This window comes from Podarcis vaucheri (assembly GCF_965113315.1).
Source record: "Podarcis vaucheri genome assembly, chromosome: 13".
NCBI lineage: Eukaryota > Metazoa > Chordata > Lepidosauria > Squamata > Lacertidae > Podarcis > Podarcis vaucheri.
In genome coordinates this window covers 25,099,437-25,123,395 of record NC_138751.1, presented here as the reverse complement: position 1 = coordinate 25,123,395, position 23,959 = coordinate 25,099,437, and the positions used below count along the sequence as shown (strand labels likewise).

At 44.2% G+C, this 23,959-nt stretch overlaps 1 protein-coding gene across 2 annotated transcripts; it reads right to left on the bottom strand.

Annotated features, from left to right (window-relative positions):
• Positions 1-6,140: 6,140 nt before the first annotated feature.
• LOC309517217 (vomeronasal type-2 receptor 26-like) lies at positions 6,141-23,818 on the bottom strand. 2 transcript variants are annotated; one of them, XM_082196351.1, is made up of 5 exons: positions 23,746-23,818; positions 20,357-20,648; positions 17,989-18,216; positions 7,833-7,959; positions 6,141-7,368 (listed from the first exon to the last, which is right to left on the bottom strand). In XM_082196351.1, the coding sequence occupies exons 2-5, from the start codon at positions 20,516-20,518 to the stop codon at positions 6,467-6,469; spliced, it is 1,419 nt and encodes a 472-aa protein (XP_082052477.1). In that variant the 5' UTR covers positions 20,519-20,648; positions 23,746-23,818; the 3' UTR covers positions 6,141-6,466. The 2 variants fall into 2 exon arrangements, with proteins under 2 accessions (XP_082052477.1, XP_082052478.1); XM_082196352.1 differs by lacking the exons at positions 17,989-18,216; positions 23,746-23,818 and adding exons at positions 18,827-19,702; positions 23,493-23,614.
• Positions 23,819-23,959: the final 141 nt, after the last annotated feature.

The following is a 23,959-nucleotide window of genomic DNA, read 5'->3' as shown; positions in this document are numbered from 1 at the left end:
AATGTTGGATTGGAGTTGGAAGGAATATTAAGTAACTAGAATCCCTCTAGAAGGGGTTCTGAGACATTACAATGGCTGCAGGTGGAAAAATACAGACTGAGCTGGACAGAATGTTTTTTCTCTTGGGAAAGTTACAAGGTCAGAGTGAAGCTTTGGCTACAAATGGTACAACTTTGAATTTAAAAGTAAACAAACTTGCTGAATGTGTCAAGGACTTGACTCAAGAAACCTATGCAGCTAAACAAGAAGAGATATGTGTTGTTTCAGAGGAGTGGGAAGGAGAAACTGAAATGCCGCAGACGACAAAGGAGAGCCAGAGGCCTGCTAAGATAGATGCTAAGAAAAACAAGACCTGGATGATGAGAGCTTGGTTTGAATTGGAGAATGAAGAATGGAGGGATCTCCCTACGGGGAGATCTGAAGACCTATGGATTACAAATCTGATCAAGGCGAAAGTTGGAGCTTTTGGGACATTTGGGATATTTGGACTTAAAAGCAACAAGAAACAAGATTTGGGCTCCACTTTTGAACATGGAGGTCTGGTTGGAAGAAACATAGACCCTATTGGGACAGAGCTTCTCCGAGACTTGATGTCTAATATAAAGGACTACCAAAAAAACCGGCAGAGAGGGACTGAGAGATTTGAGGGCCTTGGACGTGAGATCTCCAGGCTGATAGTTGATGGACTGATGGACATTTTTTGGGGATCGAAACCGGGAAAGGGGGGTGAGAGTTTTGGAATCCAAAGGGTGTATAATTATATGTTGTCTTTTTGTTATCTTGTTTTGTAATTAATATAAAAATTGGGAAATTCGTGGAAGGGAATTTGGGTCGACCTTAGAAAAGGGTGTAAAGAATGAGTATTGTTGTTTAAATTGAGGTCTATAAGTTAAAATTGGTTAATTAAGATGAATTAAGTATAATAATAATAAGGTAAAAGCTGGGGACAAGAACTTGCTGAACTAACTATTGGAATTGGAATACAAGAAGGGGAGGTGTGGGGAAGTCAGGTAAAGATGTTAAGAAAATAAGGATCTGAAACTATACCTGTTATTTGTGTTGTGTTTGTTTGTGTCTTTGTGTTTGTTTAAAATTTGTGAAACTTTAATAAAAATGTATATAAAAAAATAAAAATAAAGAGAAGGGGCCACATTTCATTCAAGTATGAATTAGCACATGAGATCTTCATCAGGTGTGGGATTTCACAGAAGAACTGAGTGATGATGTTGGAGCAGAAGGGCAGTGAAAAAATGGTACCTGTGTGCAAAGCAGCATTAAGGAAGCCTGCTGCCCATGCCCCACCAGCCAGCTGAATACACCTTCCCCACTTCATCACAGAGGTATAGTGCAGTGGGTGACAGATGGCCACATACGGGTCATAGGCCATGACAGCGAGGAGGAAAATATCTGATGACATGAAGAGGACGAACAAAAGCATTTGTGCAGCACATTCAGAATAAGAAATACGTGTTGTGTTCATCAGGGCATTAGCTATTGATCTGGGAATGGTGACGGTTGTGGATCCAAGGTCAACAATTGATAAGTTGACAAGAAAGAAATACATTGGGGTCTGAAGGTGGGTAGTTCTAGCTACCAGAATGATGATGAGGAAGTTTCCAATGAGAATTGCCATGTACATTGCTGTGAATACTGCAAGGTGTAAGATCTGGAGTTCCCTTTGCTCTGAAAATCCCAGAAGCAGGAAATCTTTTACGATGGTTACATTAGACATGTCTTTGCAATCTGTTGGGGGAATAAGAGAGACTATTATAAAAATTTTACTATTGCAAGAAAATGTTTCCATCCAATACTTAAAAGAACAGGCTTGTTGGAGCAGAACAAAGGCATATCTAGCAATGACCAACCCAATACCTATTGGAAGTCCACATGCAGGTCACAAGCACAATACCATTGTACCACTCATGTTCTTCAGCAACTGGTATTCAGAGACACATATGTTCCATCATTTCTCTGATGAAATAGTGACATCCTATTTAATAATAGTAATAATATTTATACTACGCCCATCTGACTGGGTTGCCCCAGCCACTCTGGACTGCTTCCCTCATATATAAAAACATATATAAAAATATAATAGAACAGTAAACATATTTTTTTTTAAACTTCCCTATACAGGGCTTCCTTCAGATGTCTTCTAAAGGTTGTATAGTTCCTTATCTCCTTGATTGGTGGTCGCATAACTCCAAGCCCTCCAACATTTCTCCAATAAAAATAGGGACGTCTTAAGGGAAATTGGGACATTCCAGGATCAAATCAGAAACTGGGGCAGCTTCTGTAAATCCAGGACTGTCCCTGGAAAATAGGGACACTTGGAAGGTCTGGAGACATATTCCAACTTAATGATATTTTTAGGGACAACTGTAACGTAGAAAGTGCAGCATGCTGACCGTTTGTGTAAAATAAAAATAAAAATCCCTACACTTAACATCACAGCTACATAACAAACAGTTTGACCCTCAATTTTCACATATCCCTTCCTTCTGAAATCTCCACTTTGTGTAGAGCAGCCTGAAAACCCTTACCACATCTACTCAGAAGTATGTCAATAGGGCTTATTCCCTGGTAAGTTGCTCCATTAATCCCTCAAATGAGTATTTTCCTTAAAACTAGGAATGATTTGCTTTATATTCAGAAGCAGTATAGATCTAACTGCCAGAATGAAACAAGAAGGAAGAGCCATGCCTTTCATAGTGTCTGTGTGCATTTCTCATCTGCATCAAACTTGTTTGGGGCAGAGGAGAGACACTATGCTGAGCTGCAGGCATCACTGCTCTGACCCACCATCACTGTTCATATGCATCCACTCTCTGTCTCTCTTTCCAACTACCTGCCTCTTATCTTAAGGATGATATATCTATATTTTCTATTAAACACTGGTTCTATCTAATATGTTGTTAAATCAATGAGATCAATGACAGGCTGCATATCAACATTAGTTGGACTCCACATGGGATATATTCTACTAAGGTTTACTCAAAGCAGACTCACTGAACTCAATTCAACAGGCCATCTTAGAGCAGAACTAATTTAGGCTTGCCATATTTCCAGAGGTAAAAATCCGAACACCTGATAGCCCATCCGCTGCCGCCAAAGCCAGTGTCACCCACACCAGAGCCAAAGCCCGGATTGCCTGCACCAGAGCCCCAGCTGGAACCATAGCTGCCTGAGCACAAAAAACCCCAAATCCCATACATTTTAAAGTGTAAGATTACCCCGGATGGGCATGTAAGACACCATAGCCAGGATCCAACTAAGGTTATACAGTAAGCAAAGGTAGCCTTAGTGACCCATGAGAAAAATCCACATTACGGCAATAACTAAGATGAAAAAAAAATTCACAAAATAGTTGCATTCAAGTCTCACTGTAACCACAGTCCCATTTAGCTGTGACTGTTTTAAATCTTGTGATTTCAATAGATTTAAATGACTGGTTTCTGCTGGATACAAAAATAAAATAAAATACTGGGGCAAAGGAAACCAGAGAATGAGGAGGGAGGGGGAGGGAGAGAGAGGGGGGGGAGAGAGAGAGAGATTTGATAAGTTTAAAATGTTTTTCCTTACAAATATTTTCCAGCTGGAAATTCTCCCCTGAATCTTAAATTGCCATATAACATGATATTTATCACTTTTTCCACCCACCCACTCCTTCAATTGTCCTTTCATCTACCATTCATCATTCAGGGAAGCAACCAAAATGTCCATATTTACTTCATGTACTTACATTTAGCTTCCTGTTTCTTTGAGGTTTGAAGGAAGCAACCTGTCATTCTTCAAGCATAAGCTGTGTGCCCTGCTGGGTACAAGCAGAACTAGAAGTGCTAAGGGGATGTGAGCAAGGGGATATAAAGTGTAAGAATGGTTCCTAGGAATTAATCAACTGAAAGTTCTGTGCATCTCTGCAGCAAAGCCCCAGAGACAAAACAGCGTCACTCTTACATGCCCCTTTCAGAGTATTTTTTATCATACATGGTTCTTTTTTTAAAAAAAAAAGAATCATTTATGATTTTCAGGTTTATACATTTCAATAATTTTACAATCATTTTAACATTTCATTTTTTATTTTTATATGAATATTTATTGAATGTTATAACAAATAATGATACAAATCTCATTCATCATGTTATATACAATTATTCTCCCTTCCCCCTCCTCTGGGCTTCCCTCAACTCCCCCTCTGCTGAGTTATTTAATTTTATTTATTGTATTCTGCTTTTCCTGCACAAAAATAAAATCCCTTATCATTTCTCTAAAATATGTTACTCAAATGAAATTGTGAACCTTTATTCAAATCCTGCCAGTGAATCTAGTCCATTCTGTTGTTTCTGCAAATAAACTGTGAGTGGTTCCCAGAGTTTTTGGAAGTCTTTTTGTCTTTCTCTCATAATTTGTCTGTTAGTTTAGCCAATTCTGCATAGTTCATCAGTTTTTCTTGCCATTGTTCCTTTGATGGTATTTCTTCCATCTTCCTATATTGTGCAATCAAGATTCTTGCCACTGTTGTAGCATACATAAATAATGTCCATTTTTCTTTTGGTAGCTCTTGATTTGAGATACCTAACAAAAAGGCGTCTGGATGTTTAACAAAATTCATTAACATTTCAAAACTTGACTTCCTTCCCCCTCTTTCTGCAGTTCCTTAATTTTTAAAAAATATCTTCTGCATATCCATATTAACTTACTTTGTTCATTTATTCATCTGCTACAAATATTTACTCTTATGAAACTCTAGGTTATTACAATAATCCTGCCAATGTTCTTATCTGTTTACAATTTTTCTGTAAATATTCAATAAACCATTTCCATTCTTTTATAAAATAATTTATTTCTTATTTTTCTGGTAAGTTTCACTATTTCTGCATATTCCATAAGTTTTTGTATCCATTCTTCCTTTGCTGGGACTTCTACCTCTTTCCATTTTTCGGCAAGTAAAATTATTGCTGCTGTAGTAGCATACATGAATCAGTTTCCATACAGTTTGGTTTGTTCTGTCCCTATACTTTTCATAAGGAAACTTCTGGTTTTTGTACAAACATTATTTTAAACATCCTTTTCAATTCATTATATATCATTTCCTAGTAAGCTTTAACCTTACTATAAGACCACCACATATGATAAAAAGAACCTTCTTTCTTTTTACATTTCCAACACTTATTTGATTTAGATTTATTTATTTTTGCCAATTTACTCAGTGTTAGATACAATCAATATATCATTTTCTTATAATTTTCTCTTAGACCGTAACATGCTGTAAATTTTATATCCATTTTCCACAATTGTTCCCATGCTTCCATGTCTGTATTATGACCAACATCTATTGCCCAATGTATCATTGAGGATTTTACTTGCTCATCCTTTGTCTCCCATTCCAATAATATTTTATACATTTTAGACAGCACTTTTACATTACAGTACATTCCAACAGGTCTCTCTCAGTTGTGATATTTGTTCCCCAAACCCTCGTATCCTTCTTAAATATTTCATTCAAATAATGATACTGTATCCATGTTGTTAATTTTTCTGATAATTCCGTAAATTCTTTTAAATTATTCTCTCCTCCCTCTTGTTTTAATAAATTTCTATAAGTTGGCCCCCTTCTATAATATTATTTTGCTTTACCACTATACAGTGAGGAAAAAAAGTATTTGATCCCCTGCTAACTTTGCCCTTTTGCACTCTGACGAAAAAATGACCGGTCCATAATTTTAATGGTAGGTTTATTGTAGCTGTGAGAGACAGAATAACAACAGGAAAACCCCCAGAAATCCAGAATTGTCCGACACTCATTGCACTCATTTAAGTTGCAACCAAAGAGACCCACATATCCAAAATACCAACATGCTTAAAGTGATTGATAATTTAAATGTGCAGGTAAATTTCCCAGCAAACAAAGCCACAACAAAGCTGACAACAGAAATTTTATTTTATTCCGAAAGACAGCAGATAAATTATTTAAATAAATAAATAGCAATGAATCCTATATTACAAATGCATTTTAGAGTTGAACCATCTAGCTCAACTCTTTTGCTGGCCAAAGATAGCAATGGTCTATTGAACAGTTTCCCTGCAAAAAAAGGTATGAAATTTTATTATCGACATTTTTGCATTATGGTGTTTTTTAAAAATGAGCATGCCATTGAAACAATTTTCTAAAAACCTTTCCTCAGTGACATTGTCATGATAGAAATACATCAAATTATAGGGTTGTCAAACCCATTTACCTGGATATAAGCATCATTGTGCTCCCTCGAATTTATATTTGAGTAGACAATCATAGGACTGCACACTAAATAATAAGTTTTCAACTCAGGCATTGTTTTCAGTTTTCTGCAGTTGCTACCTCTGTCACAATTAAAATGTCGTTTATAAATGCAGCATCATTCTGCTCCACTATTGGGGCTTAAAACAATAAACAGCAGGACTTCTGCTTAGACCATTATAGACATGCTTACTTATTTCTTACTAACATTTGATCCTTGCTATTCAGCTTGGGCCTCAGAATAATTATATAGCATTTTGGAAAGAAAATACAACCCAGTAATCCTGCACTGGAAACCAGGATAGAAAAGATCTCCACAGATACCATATATTTTCCCTTGGTGCTCAGGTAGGTTGGCACAAAGCTCACCCAAACACTGCAAAATAACAGCATACTAAAAGTGATGAATTTGGCTTCGTTAAATGTGTTGGGCAACTTCCTTGCAAAGAAAGCCACAACAAAGGTTACTAGTGCCATTAATCCCAAGTAGCCCAGAACACAGTAAAACATAGTCACAGACCCTTCACTGCATTCCACTACAATTTCTTCAAATAGAGAGTGCATGTCCAAATATGTAGACGGAGGAGCTGTGACTAACCACAGCATACAAATCCCCGCTTGAAAAATAGAACAAGAAAGAACAACTGAGTTCGCCAGTTTTTTCCCTAGCCATTTCCTCGTTCTGCTTCCTGGCTTACTAGCCATGAATGCGAGAACCACAGTGATGGTTTTGGCCAACACAGAAGAAACTGCCACAGAGAAAATGAGGCCAAAAGCTGTTTGCCGTAGGAGGCAGGTCAGTGTCTGAGGCTGGCCTATGAACAGTAAGGAGCAGAGAAAACAGAGCAGGAGAGAAATGAGCAGAGAGTAGGTGAGATTCCTATTGTTGGCTTTGACAATAGGGGTGTTCTGGAACCTAATGAAGATTCCAAGCACCACTGTCGTGATCAGAGACAAAAACAGTGCCAAGAAAGCTAAAATAATCCCCAAAGGTTCATCATAAGACAGAAAGTTTAGAATCTTAGGAAGGCATTGAGTCCTGTCCCTCTTTGGATACAGATGTTCTGGACATGCGACACAGTCATTCATATCTGCAAGAAGGGGGGAAATCATTTTTCACTCTTTTAAACATGCTGGATGGTAATCAGAGTTGCATGGGCAGAGTTCCTCTGCTGCATATTTTTTTTATGTATAATGCAATGTATAGACCTACACTTGGTGCTTACGTAAAAGGAACACGTTTCAGTAGTGCTAGTCCTCTCTGGCTGAAAATTTACTTTCACTGTCAAGTGCCCTCTTAGTCCAATTGCGTTCTGAAGTGATGTCAATGAAGCAGAATTTTTAAGTATTTCACAGTACAAATATACCAAAATTTGTAATGTCAAATCAAGGCAAAATAATCACAAAAAGGGATTCATAGAAGAAATATCTCCCTTGCATGAGAGAATAGTGGCAGCAGAGATTAAGAGGAACCTTTTCAAGTATGCTTTCTCTTGGTCTTTCCCAAGCCCCACTCCACTTTCTCATATGTATAATCAACCATTTTGTCTCCTACCACTCTGGTCTGAAATCTTCCCTTCTGGACATGGAGCACAATCATAGCAGCAAAACGGCTTGTCCTCCTTCCTTTTTCTGCTGTAGCCTGGATAGCACTTGTCATTACACACAGCAAGTGGCAGGGCCTAGCCATATAAAATGAAAGTAATATGACTCAGTTTTCTTCTAGCTGGCTCTATTCATCTTTGAGTAACAGGATGCTGACTTCAAATGGCTGCATAACCGAAGAAGAGAATTTTGTAGGCAGAAAGCAGCGACGTGGTTCATAAATATGAATAGGGGAAAATTAGATTCAATACGCATTTAAAGCCAAATTTATCAACTTTGCACTTTCTGAAAGAATATGTGAACAGATACACAGCTATTCTTCGAAATTTGCACTTGCGTGTTGAGTTCCACAGTGCCACCCCCCAAATAATTACACACTTCACACATCAATTTTGTTTAAGGTTTTTGGCATAATTTTGGCCACAACTTTATTCAAATACAAAAAATGTGAGTGGTTGCTTAGGCATTGGTGACTATCTGTCCTTGCCCCCACAGGACAGAGCTGGCACTTCCGGACTCCACCGGAAGCCAGAGTGGGAAACAAGTATTGGGTGAGAAATGAGGCTGGGAATCAATCCAACACTTCTCACCCTCATGTTCCGGTGGGGCTTGCACGGCCCAAGCCCGACTCCACGGACAGGACGAAAGAATGGCAAGCCCCTGGATTCCTTTAACGGAATTCCCTTTCCGCATCATTTGGAGGGGTAGGCACTTACCCCTCCAAGCACCAATTAACCAATGCCTAACCGCCAACCTTACAAGTTGTGACGATTTGCTACGCAGTAGGCAAAAACCAAATGGCACCAGCCAATCAGCCAGATGGCAAAATTCCTACCGTGCCCCCGCACCAAGGCGAACGACACCATGACAGGCATAGCAAGGTCAAGCGATCAGCTTAAATAAAAAACCCCCCTATTAAAGGGAGGGAGGGCGGGTGATCCGATGCAAAACGGCCAAGAGGACGTCCCTACGTCTGGCCCTTCTATTTATAACTTCTGACTCCTCCTCCAAATTGGTAACAATCATATTTCCCCAGCAACCCGATTAACCCTAAAGGCCAGGGTTGCAGATTAATTTGCCTAGTCATGGCTGGGCGGCCTGTTCCCCAACCGCAACACGTGCTCTCTGTTAGGGAGAACACGCTTTGCGTGTTGAGTTCCACAGTGCCACCCCCCAAATAATTACACACTTCACACATCAATTTTGTTTAAGGTTTTTGGCATAATTTTGGCCACAACTTTATTCAAATACAAAAAATGTGAGTGGTTGCTTAGGCATTGGTGACTATCTGTCCTTGCCCCCACAGGACAGAGCTGGCACTTCCGGACTCCACCGGAAGCCAGAGTGGGAAACAAGTATTGGGTGAGAAATGAGGCTGGGAATCAATCCAACACTTCTCACCCTCATGTTCCGGTGGGGCTTGCACGGCCCAAGCCCGACTCCACGGACAGGACGAAAGAATGGCAAGCCCCTGGATTCCTTTAACGGAATTCCCTTTCCGCATCATTTGGAGGGGTAGGCACTTACCCCTCCAAGCACCAATTAACCAATGCCTAACCGCCATGGAGCCTCCAGCTCACCGCCAAACCACTCACAGCCCCAACCAAGACCTCAGCTTGGCAGCCACCGCACCTAACCAAGCCTCATTCCCTGAAGCAGAAAGGTGCACGCCATCATCTCGGAAAAAGGATGGCATCTTAAAAAGAATCGCAGGGTGAGAAATCACATCTCCACCCAGCTCAACAATCCGGTGTGTCACAGCAGAATTGATGCGCTTTCTGGCCCTTTCTGTGGTGACTGGGCAATGACTGCCCCTCCAGACGCATCGTTGCAAAAGCTGAGACCAAAATATCATTGCTGTAGGCACCATTGCCCGCAATGTCCCCAAGTCCGTCCAAATTGCAGCACGCAGTGAAGAACGGCCCATAGCCACCAGGTCGTTCTCTCCCAGCTGTATTAAACCAAGACCTCAGCTTGGCCACCACCGCACCAATCCAAGCCTCATTCCCTGAAGCAGAAAGGTGCACGCCATCAGCTCGGAAAAAGGATGGCCTCTCAAAAAGAATCTCGGGGTGGGAAATCACATCTCCACCCAGCTCAAAAATCTTTTTTGAAACAGCAGAATTGATGAGTTTTCTGGCCCTTTCAGTGGCAGCTGGGCAACGACTGCCCCTCCAAATGCGTCGTTGCAAAAGCTTTGACCAGAAAATTTTTTGCTGTTGGCACCATTGCCCGCAGCGTCTCCAGGTCACCCAAAATCGCAGCACGTAGCGAAAAACAGTCCATGGCCACACAGGTCATTCTCACCCAGCTGCACCCCAACAGCAGTGGGCGGCCCTTCCAGCAGCACCTGCCTCCGAATCAGCAGCAGGAATTCTGGCCAGCGCATTCCCCGTCTAGACAGCCAAGGCAACTGCACATGGAGGAAGGCCGAGACCCGGTCCCAATCCGGACTGCCGTGCACTGATGCCAGCCCAATGCATGATGCTGTGCCCCACCATCCAGATGCGGACAGCTGCTAAACCTAAGATAAAACAAGCAAAAATTGTAAGACACCAATAATGTTAACGAACATAACCTTTGAATGCATTCGATTTCCAACGACCTGTATTTTATTTCCACCGCCTTATTAACATGCTTTCCGGCCTTCTTGGTGGTAGTTTGTCTAGGCATTGGTTCCCGACTAGCTGCACCTGACCTCAGCAGGGCAGCACTGACGACTGGGCCCCACCATATCGTCAGTACCAGCAAACATTGTGGGGGAGCAATGAATCCCAAGGCAATCGCATCCCGCCAGGTGTCGTTCCCCATAGGGGACAGATGCACCCCATCTGCCCTAAAGAGGGCAACAGCCTTGAAGAAAATTAGGAGGGTGCAATATTACAGAACCACCTAAAGCAAGGACCTATTTTATTTTATTTGTTATTTTATTAACTTTATTTATTTTCTTTATTTTATTCTATTATCCACCGCCTTATTAACATGCTTTCTGGCCTGCTCGGTGGTAGTTTGTCTAGGCATTGGGTCCCAACTAACTGCACCTGACCTCAGCAGGGCAGCACTGACGACTGGGCCCCACCATATTGTCAGTTCCAGTAAACAGCATGGGGGAGCAATGAACCAGGATCAGACTCAAGCTCACCCCAAATGCTCCCAGGGACTCTTGCATGGCCCTACCCCTCAAAAGGGGTCGACAAAAGCATGGCGAATCCTTGGATTCCCTTAATGGAACATCTTTGCGCATTGGAGGGGACAGGTGCTCCAACCCCCCCTCCAGACCACCTTGAACCAATGCCTTAAATTATTTTGAGTCCAGGGAGAGCTGCCATCAACTCAATCCAAGCCCTCTTGCATGCAGGAATGCAAACTTATGCTGGAGGAAGACCGCAAACATTCTCGCCCAGCTGTACCACCAGCACTGCGGGAGGACCTGCACAGGTCACACTCGACCGCACCAAAGGAAGGATCTCCTCCCAAAGCATTCCCCATCTAGACATCCAGTATATGTTCACATGGGCAGGAAGACTGAGATGGCGCCCCAGTCCAAACCCGTCAACATGCTTGCCAGCCCAGTGTACAATGCTGTGGCCCAAATGTGCACAGCTGCTCCTATGAAAAAAGGAAACAACAGACAAGCATCAGCACAGACATCACTGTGACACTTCCTGATATAACCCTTGTCAGCGTCAGACTTCCAATGACCCGTATTCACAATCCTGTCTACTGACAGGCCCCCAGTGTGCAGCCTTTGCAGCAGCACCTAATCGTAAGGAATGAGGAGTGTTCAGCAGTAAGCAAGCCGCAGGCTGTAATAACTGGTGCACGACATAAGCACATTGGTGCCTGGCTAACGGGAACCCATTTTAATGCACTAGGAGCGGGCAAGCCCCCAGGGAATAAAAAGCCAAATATTCTGTTATCCGGGCAAGGGCCCTCCTCACCTGTGGCGGGAAGCCTGATTGTGGCACTCCTGTCCACTAAGTCTGTTTTAGAGTTACCAACTCTAATGACAAGCTCCAAAGGATAAGGAAAAGTCCAGAAGCAATAAGCCTCCAGACTCTCAGCCCTGTGCTGGCTCCAACAACCATTTTCCCAACCCTCAGTGCGAAAATGCAGTGGACTACTGAAAGGAGTCTCACCTTGATCTTTAACCAGCAGACAAGTTTTAACTTGTTGCAGATACTGCATAGGTAAAAATTGACTGACTTCCCGCCCACTGTCCTATGAGGTTGGAGGTTCCAACCTTCCAAGGCCCTGTGCACTGCAAACTTTATACAAGGGTCTCTGAAAAATAAAGCTTCAATGTAACAGACATTGCAGCGGACTGAATTCGGATAGTTATAACCGCATGCCCAATCTGCAGCAGGTGGACCAAATACTGCAGGATCTGCTCAGAGGATGGGGGCCAATTCTTCTGAATGGCCGAGAACTGCCAGCTTAAGGCTAAGAAATCCATCCAGGCCTTCCCATAAGAGGTAAAAGCAGAAGGGGAAATGGAAGCTGCCGCTCTCTGAAATTACTAATTGTTGTCAAAATGCCACAGGTGGTCTGGAAAAGTCTGGCAATAGCTGAGTCTGGAGCCCAGGATCTGAAGCGCTTCATCTGAAAATCGGATAGTGTTTCAGTGTAATTTGGAGCGTAGAAAGCACAATATTAAACCTTAAGTGGCGCAGCTTGAAAGCATGAGCGGAGGGGCGGAGACTGTGCTAGAGTGTGAGGACTGTTTAGCCAAGACCTCACCACTACCTGGTTATCAGACCAAAAGCAGATCCGATGGTCACTGAACTCCTCGGGCCACATGTGAACTGCTACTACAATGGGGAAAACTCAAGAAAAGTTATGTCACATGATTGCCTCACCACACCTGGCTTGAGGCCATAGCTTTGCACACCAGCAGCCCTTGAAATAAAAACCAAAGGGCAAAGATCCAGCAGCACCAGCATGAACCTGAAAATCCCTGTGCGGGTTCAAGGTATCCTGCCATGGCGAACTACTATTGCATACATTCAGGAATTGCTACCATCGCCTGATATCTGCCTTCACCGCACTTGGTAGGCATACACAAAGGTAAGGGGACCTCTGTCAGCATCGCCCTTGAGCCAGTGCCACCAACTGGACTCATCCACTTCAGCCCCAACTGGGCTAGGCGAGCTGGGTAGCACTTCCAGAGACCACCTTCTGCACAGGAACAGGTCAAAGTGCTATGGACTCACAGCTTAGAGTTGTGAGCACCGGATTCACTCCAACAAGAAGACAGTCGTCGCACCGCAGAGTACAGCAGAGCATATAAACAACTCGGAGAGCAGCTCTGTAGAATATCTTCTTTATTCTATCTACAACTATACAAACTATATACAGAGCTTAATAGGTCTAAGCATAAATAAATGCTGCACTGCACTGAGTGTCTGCAGCTGCCCTTAGCAGCAACCTTATCTCTACACATGATCTCTAACACTCAGTCTCTCTCTCTCTCTCTCTCTGACACTGACTGACTGATTGACTGAATGATTTGGTGCTGGAGCAGAATAAGTAGAGACCAGAACACGCCTCCTCCTCTCTGGAGAATCAGCAGACTCCTCAGGAGATTCTTGGATATGGGAGGGGTGAAATCTAGGCAGCCTGGCCTAGTGGGAAGATTAGTTAAGTGACCCAGCAAGATCGGATCTGGTGAAGCATCACTTGCTACAGAGGAAGTATTACAAAATAACTTCCTTCAAGGCAGACAGCTTCTCCATAGCCAAGTGGTATGTTTTAGCAACGATATCCAACTGGATCCCTAAATAAAATGGGAATATGGGCAAAAGGTATTGAGCTATTGCTTGCCAACTTCCAGCCCCCGCTTGGGCAGGGGGCATCTTGTGCTGCCATCATGATATGTAAATTTACAGGGCCGACGCTGGCCAGAACCCCTAAAGAAGTCCCAACCAAGCTGCCGCCAAGCCAGCTTCCTTTTCAGACACACACTCTGTGCAATGCAAAAACACACTCCGTGCAGTGCACACACTCTCCATGCAATGCAACTACACACTCCGTGCAATGCAAAAAAACACGCTCTGTGCAGTGCAACTACACACTCCGTGCAATGCACACACAAACCCTCCGTGCAATGCAACTACACACTCCGTTCAATGCAACTACACACTCCGTGCAATGCAAAACACACTCCCTGCAATGCACACACCCTTCATGCAATGCAACTACACTCCATGCAATGTAACTACACACTCCGTGCACTGCACACACCCTCCGTTCAATGCAACTACATACTCCGTGCAATGCACACACACTCCGTGCAATGCAAAAAAACACACACACTCTGTGCAATGCAACAACACACTCCCTGCAATGCAACTACACACTCCGTGCAATGCACACACACCCTCCATGCAATGCACACGCTCGGTGCAATGCAACTGCAAATCTCCTAGCAATGCAATGCAATTGCAGCCCGTGCTCTGCAACGCAAACTGCAATGCGGGCACGCAAGGTGCTTTCTCCCAGTTGCATATTGCAAACGTGGCGCCCGTTACATCCCTTGCAGTGAGGTAACCACCAAAAGGACCTAAGTGTCCAGGTAGAGCAATGGGGGAGCATGCAGCTGTCCCATACAGGGACCAATCCTGCAACCTAGGCATTACCGGCACTATCCGCTGACCCAGTGAAACCAATGCTTCATGGACCACATGGGGACACTATTCAGGCCGGAAACACTTCCAGGCCATCGAATTCTAGGGCAAAGCCCTAGGATCACCTGCTAGGCCAGGCATACATGTTTCCAGTGAAATAGCAGAGTTGATGTAGCCCCCAGCTTGTCCAGGTACCCCTGCTTGCCCTTTTTGAGGGAAGCACCCCTTCAAGAAACCCAAAGTTCTTTTATCACAAATGGGCCGCTTAAGGAAAATAAACTTGTTCAGAAACAGCATAGTTCAAGAGCATATACAGAGTGCTCATAGTCCTTGGAGGCACAGAGAGCCATAAAGCCAACCTTCGGGGATACTATAAACGAAAGTGATACCAGCTAAGCTGGGAACAGCCCTGACTAGCCCCACAATTTCAACAAGAGAAATGGGGGAAACCTTTTTGCGAAAAAAAAGCCCCTAACGGGGGGCTCTCTCCCTATTGGGAAAGGCAAGCCACAGATACAGGGAGAATCTTCCCACAGGGCAGGGTAAGGGGTGGGGTGGGAAATCGAACAGGAAAGGGGGGAATTAAATTATTTAAGGGACTAGAGAGGATTAAAAAGAAAGGGGGAAATAAAGGGGGGAATTAAATTATTTAAGGGACTAGAGAGGATTAAAAGAAAGGGGAAATAAAAAATAAAGAAATGTAACCAGACAATGAGAAGATTGTCCAAGTGCTCCATGTGATCCGATGCAAAACGGCCAAGAGGACGTCCCTACGTCTGGCCCTTCTATTTATAACTTCTGACTCCTCCTCCAAATTGGTAACAATCATATTTCCCCAGCAACCCGATTAACCCTAAAGGCCAGGGTTGCAGATTAATTTGCCTAGTCATGGCTGGGCGGCCTGTTCCCCAACCGCAACACGTGCTCTCTGTTAGGGAGAACACGCTTTAGCACTGCCCTCCAGGAAGAACGTAGGTCATTATTTTTGCTGTGTGCATACTCCCCTTTACTTTGCATCCAGGGTACTCCCAAAGCTGGTTTGGAAAACAGTGTACACATGTTAGCTACAATCCATATTTATCATGTCATTTCTTGCAAAATACTGCATTTTGATATGTTTTCCTCCAAACCAGCTTCTAGCTAAATTAAGAAGATTGACCTAGCTGTGCCTTAAGGTGGCAACATGTGCACAGCCTATCATAATTGGGTGTAAGATAAAGAAAACAAAAGGAAAATTCACTGCAGGGTTGGTAACACATCCTAGAATCAGACGAGAGATTAGGGGCAGGGGACGCATGCTGTGGAGGCACAAATTCCCCAACCACAATACTCCCAACCATTTAGAAACATCTAAGAATAGTCATAAACCCCCACAGCTGACAATTTCAAGCTTGCTGAAAACCAGCAAATGCCTGGGTGAACTGAACTGTTGGTTGGTTGGTTGGTTGGTTGGTTGGTTGGTTGGTTGGTTGGTGAAGCCCAGCCAGATGGGTGGGGTATAAGTAATAAATTGTTGTTGTTGTTTCAATTCTTCCTGGATGCCACTACCGTATTTTTTGCTCCATAGGACGCACTTTTTCCCCGCCAAAAATGAAGGGGAAATGTGTGTGCGTCCTATGGAGCGAATGCAGGATCCTCGGCTTCGCTGCGAGGCGCCTGACCTGGAAGCCGGAGGAGGAACAGAAGGGTCTCCTTCTGTTCCTTCTCCCGTTTCGCAGCGACGCGCCTTTCCAGCGAAGCCGGAGGAGGAACAGAAGGGTCTCCTTCTGTTCCTTCTCCAGCTTCGCTGAAGGGCGCTGCGCCTTCTCCCTCTCTGCGCAGCGCCTCTCCTGCGAAGGAGAGGCGCTGAGCAGAGAGAGAGAGAGAGAGAGAAGGCGCAGCGCCCTTGAGCGGCACGCCTGTCATGCAAAGCCGGAGGGGACACAGAAGGGTCTGCTGTTCCTTCTCCCGCTTCGCAGCGACGCGCCTTTCCAGCAAATCCGGAGGAGGAACAGAAGGGTCTCCTTCTGTTCCTTCTCCAGCTTCGCTGAAGGGTGCTACGCCTTCTCCCTCTCTGCGCAGCGCCTCTCCTGTGAAGGAGAGGTGCTGCGCAGAGAGGGAGAAGGCGCAGCGCCCCTTGAGCGGCGCGCCTGTCCAGCGAAGCCCGAGGAGGAACAGAAGGGTCTCCTTCTGTTCCTTCTCCAGCTTCGCTGAAGGGCGCTGCGCCTTCTCCCTCTCTGCGCAGCGCCTCTCCTGCGAAGGAGAGGCGCTGAGCAGAGAGAGAGAGAGAGAGAGAAGTCACAGTGCCCTTGAGCAGCGCGCCTATCCAGCGAAGCCCGAGGAGGAACTGAAGGGTCTCCTTCTGTTCCTTCTCCTGCTTTGCAGCGACGCGCCTTTCCAGCGAAGCCGGAGGAGGAACAGAAGGGTCTCCTTCTGTTCCTTCTCCAGCTTCGCTGAAGGGCGCTGTGCCTTCTCCCTCTCTGTGCTGCGCCTCTCCTGTGAAGGAGAGGCGCTGCGCAGAGAGAGAGAGAAGGTGCAGCGCCCCTTGAGCAACGCGCCTATCAAGCGAAGCCGGAGGAGGAACAGAAGGGTCTCCTTCTGTTCCTTCTCCAGCTTCGCTGAAGGGCGCTGTGCCTTCTCCCTCTCTGCGCAGCTCCTCTCCTGTGAAGGAGAGGCACTGCGCAGAGAGGGAGAAGGCGCAGCGCCCCTTGAGCAACGCGCCTATCAAGCGAAGCCGGAGGAGGAACAGAAGGGTCTCCTTCTGTTCCTTCTCCAGCTTCGCTGAAGGGCACTGCCCCTTCTCCCTCTCTGCGCAGAGAGAGAAGGCGCAGCGTCCCTTCAGCGACGCGCCTGTCCTGGCTTCTGCTTTAGCCCTGCGCAGCCTCTTCGGGCAGGGGGAACCTTCAACCCGCTGCCCTGAAGAGGCTTGGCGCGGTTATCCCAGAAGCCAGAACAGCCACAAGGTATCCCAGAAGCCAGATCCCTCTTGCTGTTCTGGCTTCTGGGGTTCAGAATAAGTTTTTCTTGTTTTCCGCCTCCCAAAACTAGGTGCGCCCTATGGTCCGGTGCGCCCTATGGAGCGAAAAATACGGTAAATGAGGGAGACACACCAGGAAGGATATTCCACAAATGGGAAACCACTAGCAAGAAAGCTCTTTCACGGGTCAACACCCAGCGGTTGAACCACCAATAGAGCTTCCCCTGCTAATCATAGGGTCCAAGATGGTCTGAATGGTTTGATGAGGAGCTCATTGAAGGGTTCGCTGACTAGATCACCTCTGCTTCTGTCACACCCAGCGTTACTTGTGTGTGTTTGTGTGAGGTGGTTTGGAAGGTGGAAAGGGAAATGATGAGAGAAGCACACCACAGTGCTTTCAGGACCAGGTAGCTTGGCAGGCCCCAACAAAGAAGAAGAAGAGAGAAACTGAAGGGGAGAAACTGGGGTTGGAGGGGCTCTCCTCAGTATGCCTTTTGATTCTATTACATTCAACCAGATCCCACCTGATTAAAATTCTTGTGCCATGTGATGATGCTTTCATTAATGGTGAACTCGGTGCCTGGTGAAGCGTGTGGATCCATCCTTCCCAATTTCACTCTTATGAAGGATTTGTTTGGGAAAGTAATCCAGTTGGTAATATCAAATCCAGAAGCTAGTTCGTTTTTCTCATTAAAATAAATGGTGTCCCCAGCACTGTTGTTGAATGAGATGCTCCTCAGAAAAGGGTGAAGCTGGATTGAAAGAGGCAAATCTCAGAAAACGAGACTAATAAATATAATAAATAAATAATAGTCTCCTGTGTGCAAGATGAGGTTAATTCTAGTAAAGGTAAAGGGATCCCTGACCGCTAAGTCCAGTCGTGAACGACTCTGGGGTTGCAGCGCTCATCTCGTTCTATAGGCCAAGGGAGCCGGTGTTTGTCCACAGATAGCTTCTGGGTCATGTGGCCAGCATGACTAAGCCACTTCTGGTGAACCAGAGTAGCGCACGGAAACACAGTTTACCTTCCCACCAGAACGGTACCTATTTATCTACTTGCACTTCGACATGCTTTCAAACTGCTAGTTGGGCAGGAGCTGGGACCGAGCAACGGGAGCTCACCCCGTCGCGGGGATTCAAACTGCCAACCTTCTGATTGGCAAGCCCTAGGCTCTGTGGTTTAGACCACAGTGCCACCCGCGTCCCCTAGGTTAATTCTAGTCTACCTTAAAAGGTGAGATGATCAAATGAAGGTCATAAACATTACAAAGGTTTAAGAAAGAAGCAATGTCCTCCCTAGGCAAACCCTCAGACCTTTGAGCTTTATAACATTCACCGGCTCATGATAATGCAAGCTGTTACCTGCCAAGGTTGCTGGTGGAGAGGCTCCAGACTGTCTCTATCCCCTGTCACTGTCCTATGATTCTCTATGGCCGAGTACCTGGCATGTAGAGCTTGTGCTATGGCATGGACAGCATTGTAGATACTGTAGCTTTGGGCAGTCATACTCATTTCAAAAAATATCCCAGGAAGGCTCTCCAGTTTCTCCTCCCCAGTACATATGTCAATGAGCTCCTTACCCAGTTTGGTACCCGGCCACAAACAGCCAAATGCTTGTTCCCAGAAGACCCTAATGAAGCCATCTCCTTTCGGCCAATGAAAATTTAGAACTTGAAGGAAATTTTGGAAGCCAAACACTTCATTGGAGTTCAGTGTAAATGACAAAGCTCCATGGAAAAAGTCAATATCCAAATTCCTGTAATATATATGTGATGAGAATTCCCACTGGGCTGTCATAACCCATACCTTACCCATTACTGCCTCTGTCAAGTCTTCTGTTTGTGCCAGGTATAGAAACCATTTCAGCATTAATATGGTAAAAGTATCAGCATTTAAGACAAATACATTGACTTTGGTGTTGGTTAGGAAAAGGGCCATGCTCTCTCTAGGTCTCGACAAATAAAAAATTTCTATCATGTTATCCGTGGAGGTGATGAATGGAAGTCTATCAATGAAGGCAGAACACATGCCATTCTGTGAAAGCAGGGGCAGTAGGTTCTGCACAAATCTGTCTCCTTTGTCATCATCCAATGCAATGATCCCAATCCATTTCCACTGGAAATGCAGAAATAGATGGACAATTCCATTGTATTGCTGCGCTTCATTGGGAACCATCTGATAGACAAAAGGGAACTCGGTTTTATCATTCATCAATGGAGCAAAAAAGCAGTAGGTGACCTAAGAAAATGAAGAACATTATAAATCAAATGGGATAATAATTAATAATAATAATTTTTATTTATACCCCTCCCTCCCTGGCCAAAACCGGGCTCAGTTACATTCCCCAGAATGTATCCCTCCTAAAACAGCCCAGTTAGGACACAATGTGTGTGTGTGTGTGTGTGTGTGTGTGTGTGTGTGTGTGTGTATGTGTGTGTGAAAGAGAGAGAGATGCAGTGCTCGTTTTACATTTTAAAGCACTATATCATAGGAACCCTACTTAGCTGAAGGAACCTGAAGCCTTTAATTGTTTAAACCCTTCTCTGGAGCACAATGGGGAACTTTTTTCCACACAGAATATCATAGGACCAACTCCTCCTGTACTTTTAAAAGGTTAGCAAATATTATTCATTTTCAGGGGGCATTTTCTATAAAGTGTTAGAACTGATCCATATACTGAAATTGAGGAGTTTCTGCATGCTGTATAGATGTCCTTTTTAAATATGTATTTTTCTTGGAAAACAAACAAGGCTTGTATATTTTTTGCCATTCAAATTTCTATATGTGTCTCTCTACCCAAAAACAATAATTTGCACATGGAAATGATAACATGTGTGCTAATTTTGTGACACAGTTACTCTTCCCGCCATGACACTAACAAGTGTATCCTACCTGTGGAATCTTGTAGATGCTTAAGAAGTTGGCTATATGGAGAGAGGTTTCAGAATCAAGTCCCCCAATAACAGCTATCAAATTCTTCTCAGTGTCACAGCTGTAGTTAGGTACGGTCTTTTTCAAATTAAAGAGAACATTCAAGGTGTTCTGATAAGTCATTTTTGCATTGAAGTAGCTGTCATAAATATGGAATCCCAGGCTGACATTTGGTAAAACTTTGGGGTCATCATTTACCTCCTTCACGGCAAATAGGAAAGCCAAGACGTGTTGATAGTTTTTTGGCACTGCTCTAACATAAGCAAGAGGAGGAGGAGGAGGAGAATTTATATGAAGCATTAAATACCTATTATGAACTTCCCAAACAATTTGCAAGTCTTTATGACGACTTTTTGAAAACCAGTTTCATGGTATGACACTGTATAGCATCATCACAGTTAAGATATTTATGTAGCAGAGCTACCTGGAGCTATCCCCACACCTATCATCTGTCACAAACACACAGGAACCATATACAATTCTGGATGTATATGGGTTGTTGTTCGTTTGAATACCTTTCTGTGTCCATTCGCATATATGCACACGTTTTCATAACTCGCACACATTAAAACTTTGCACACACGCCATCCACATAATACTTTCAAAAATACACAACTGACCAACTGTTCGACAGTGTTCTTTTACCCTTTATTGCTGCATCCTCAGTTACGCTAGCCCTTTTGTGTTGACCAGGTTCTTTGTCAACATTTAGAAAATTAGAAGGTTAATAAATATTCCACATCAGCAACAAACTAATGACTAGGAACATGTGATGCCATTCAAATGAAGCAAGAGCTCCTGTGGTCAACAGTACAGAGGTTTCAAAAGACAGCAGTTGTGGATGCTTTCATCTTTTGTTTTAATTTGGTTCGACTTTGACCAGAAGTTATATACTGTAAAACAAACCACATTTTTTTTTCCATCCTGTATTTTCTTTGCTGTAATTTTAATACCTCATACATTCTCCAAAACTGCAGCATGGTCAAGAGCTGGCTTTGACCTGAAACCAGTATATAGAGATCACAAGGACAAACTTGTTACTACATTGCCTAATTTTATGCCGTAGAAATAAAAGTATTTCCTTACAGGATTTGATCAATAAGCTTTGTCCTTGGGTGCTCCATGAAGAAAATGGGTTCAAACAATAAGAAGAACTGAGAAGTAATCTCTCCAATGATGAAATCGCCTCCCTGATTATACTCATGTGGAACATAGAGAGGTTCTCTCATGCTGCACATAATATGTGCCTTGCATTCAATTTGAAGCAGCAGCAACAATAAGAGCAAAGAAAAACCATCCATTTCCATTTTGAAGGCAAATCCTATTGCCATGAAACAGAAGCCCCTGTTTCCATCTTCTTTGTGATCCAGCACCCTCCCTTCAGAGAACATTCATTGTTTAGATACATCGACCCTGCCCTGCATTCTCCTCAAGGGAGAATTTCCTAGACTGGACCATTGTAGCTCTGCCTACCCCTACTTCTCCAATGCACTATGGTCTTTTATGTAAGCTTTGAATCACTTGTTTACTAATTGTGCAAAAGGCCCCTGGAAATCCACATTGCTCACAGTGATTTGAAATAATTACAGGGTACACAATCACTCTACAATTCTATTATTTCTTCCTCCCCACAGGACTACTCATTGTGGCACCATGTGCAAGAGAGTCAGAAACAACCTGTTTGCCTGATCTGACCATGACTCTTTGCTGCTCCTTAGTGGAAGAGGGTATAGTTATCATATGCAGGCTCAATGATATAGATTAATGCAACACCAAGGGGAGGAAATAGAATCTAGGCAACAGTAGAGTAGAAGCAAGGAAGTAGTAGTAGTGGAAATGTTTTGTATTGAAATGCTAATGCCCTGGACTCCTATGACACAGTGGCGTAGCGTGGGTTGTCAGCACCCGGGGCAAGGGAAGTAATTTGCGCCTCCTAACCCGTGGATTTGTGCCCCCTAACCCCCAGATGTTGCGCCCGGTGCAGCCGCCCCCCCCTGCACCCCCCACGCTATGCCACTGCTATGACATATTCTATGTAGCGTGATATGGCTGCAGTCACATGAAGTATTCTGTATAGGCATGCTTTACAATAAGTATTCAGTTTTTGTAAGGGTATAACTCAATAGTTATATAACTCTGCAGCTGAATTCTGCTGAATCATGTGATGATGCATAGTAGTCAATGCACTAAGGCTGCAAACCTGGAAGTAAGCATTATTGAACTTAATAGGATTTACTTCTGAGTAGATGCATAAAAGCACATACTGCCATACCACCAAATCTTCATCTGCTCCTGCCATCACTTTAGGCCAGATGTGGAGATCTTTGCCCCTCCAGGTGTTGCTGAATTGTAACTCACATCATACCTGGCCATTGGTCATGTTTGTTGGGCCTGATGGAAGTTTACCAGCAACATCTGGAGGGCCAAAGGGACCCCACACCTGCTTTAGGCACTTACACTGGAACAAATTTTAAAACATTTTCCCTGCGTACTTTGGGGTCAAAAGCATATTGGCATAATTAACATGCTTTTTTTTAAAAAAAAGACACCATGGACTGGTCTTTAGTGCAAGCCAGTCGGAAAAAGTGCTTAGTATGGAGTTTCAAGGCTCCATCCAAGACAGAAAGTATGAAAGGAGACAACAGAGTTGAGAAAGTGGATCCTCAATGTTGAAACTACTATGATAAAGTATTGGTACATTTGCTCAAATCCTGATTTGTGGATTTCCCACAAGCATCTGGTTGGCCTCTGTGAGAACACAATGCTAGACTAGGTGGCCCATTGGCCTGATCCAGCAGCCTCTTATGTTCTTACTAAAATTCTTCTATCGCAACTTCTATTAGGGGCCATCCAGAAGCACTTTTCCTAAACAGAAGCTGTATAACAGTTAGTGTGCCTACTTACTAGCTCCCCTTCTTTCCTTGCCTGAAGCTTCTGTGCCCATGCTCTGCTGCCCAGACCTGGCACATTGATGAGGCAGGCTGAGGAGCCTGCCTTGGGTGGCAGAAGTACAAGAGGCAGCACCCACCTTGCCTCTTCTGCCTTCCCTGTGCTGGAAGTGTCAGCAAGATCTCGCCTCAATCTTATGAGATCTCACCTGCTATGCAGGTGCCACCGCCACTGCCAAGCGAACAACACAGGTAAGAGAGACACAGTGCCATCAGCAGAGGGGTGGCAGCACATTCCTGTGCCAAAACAGGATGTGACACCTCCTGCTGCTTCCCATTTCAATAAGACACTGGTGGTTGCACAGTTTACTGCCCAGCATAATAACAGAAAGTGGGTCTGTCCTCAAGCTCCAGCATTTGCTCAACTGTATGAGAAAAAAGTTGGGTTCACACACTTCTTACCTTTGCCTTCCGCACCGTTTGGGATGGGAGACATCACTGCTGCCTTCTTCAATGATAAAGTGGTCAAGGTACTGCAGATTCCTGCCTTAAGAGAGGCTGGGCATTGTGACCTCACAATGAGTCTCCCTTCCTAGCCAAGTTGACCACTGAGAGTTGTTGACTCAAAACATTGCTTTGCAGCTTGGTGAGTAGGGGCTGGAATCACTACTTCTAC

Excerpts from the sequence above, each read along its gene's own strand:
- LOC309517217 (XM_082196352.1), bottom strand. The coding sequence starts at position 23,578 with ATGTGCTGCCACCCCTCTGCTGATGGCACTGTGTCTCTCTTACCTGTG. Across the intron at positions 20,649-23,492 it reads CGGTGGCACCTGCATAGCAG|AGCAGTGCCAAAAAACTATC; the intron begins GTGAGATCTCAT and ends TGCTTATGTTAG. Across the intron at positions 7,369-7,832 it reads GAAGATTTCAGACCAGAGTG|ATATGAATGACTGTGTCGCA; the intron begins GTAGGAGACAAA and ends CCCTTCTTGCAG.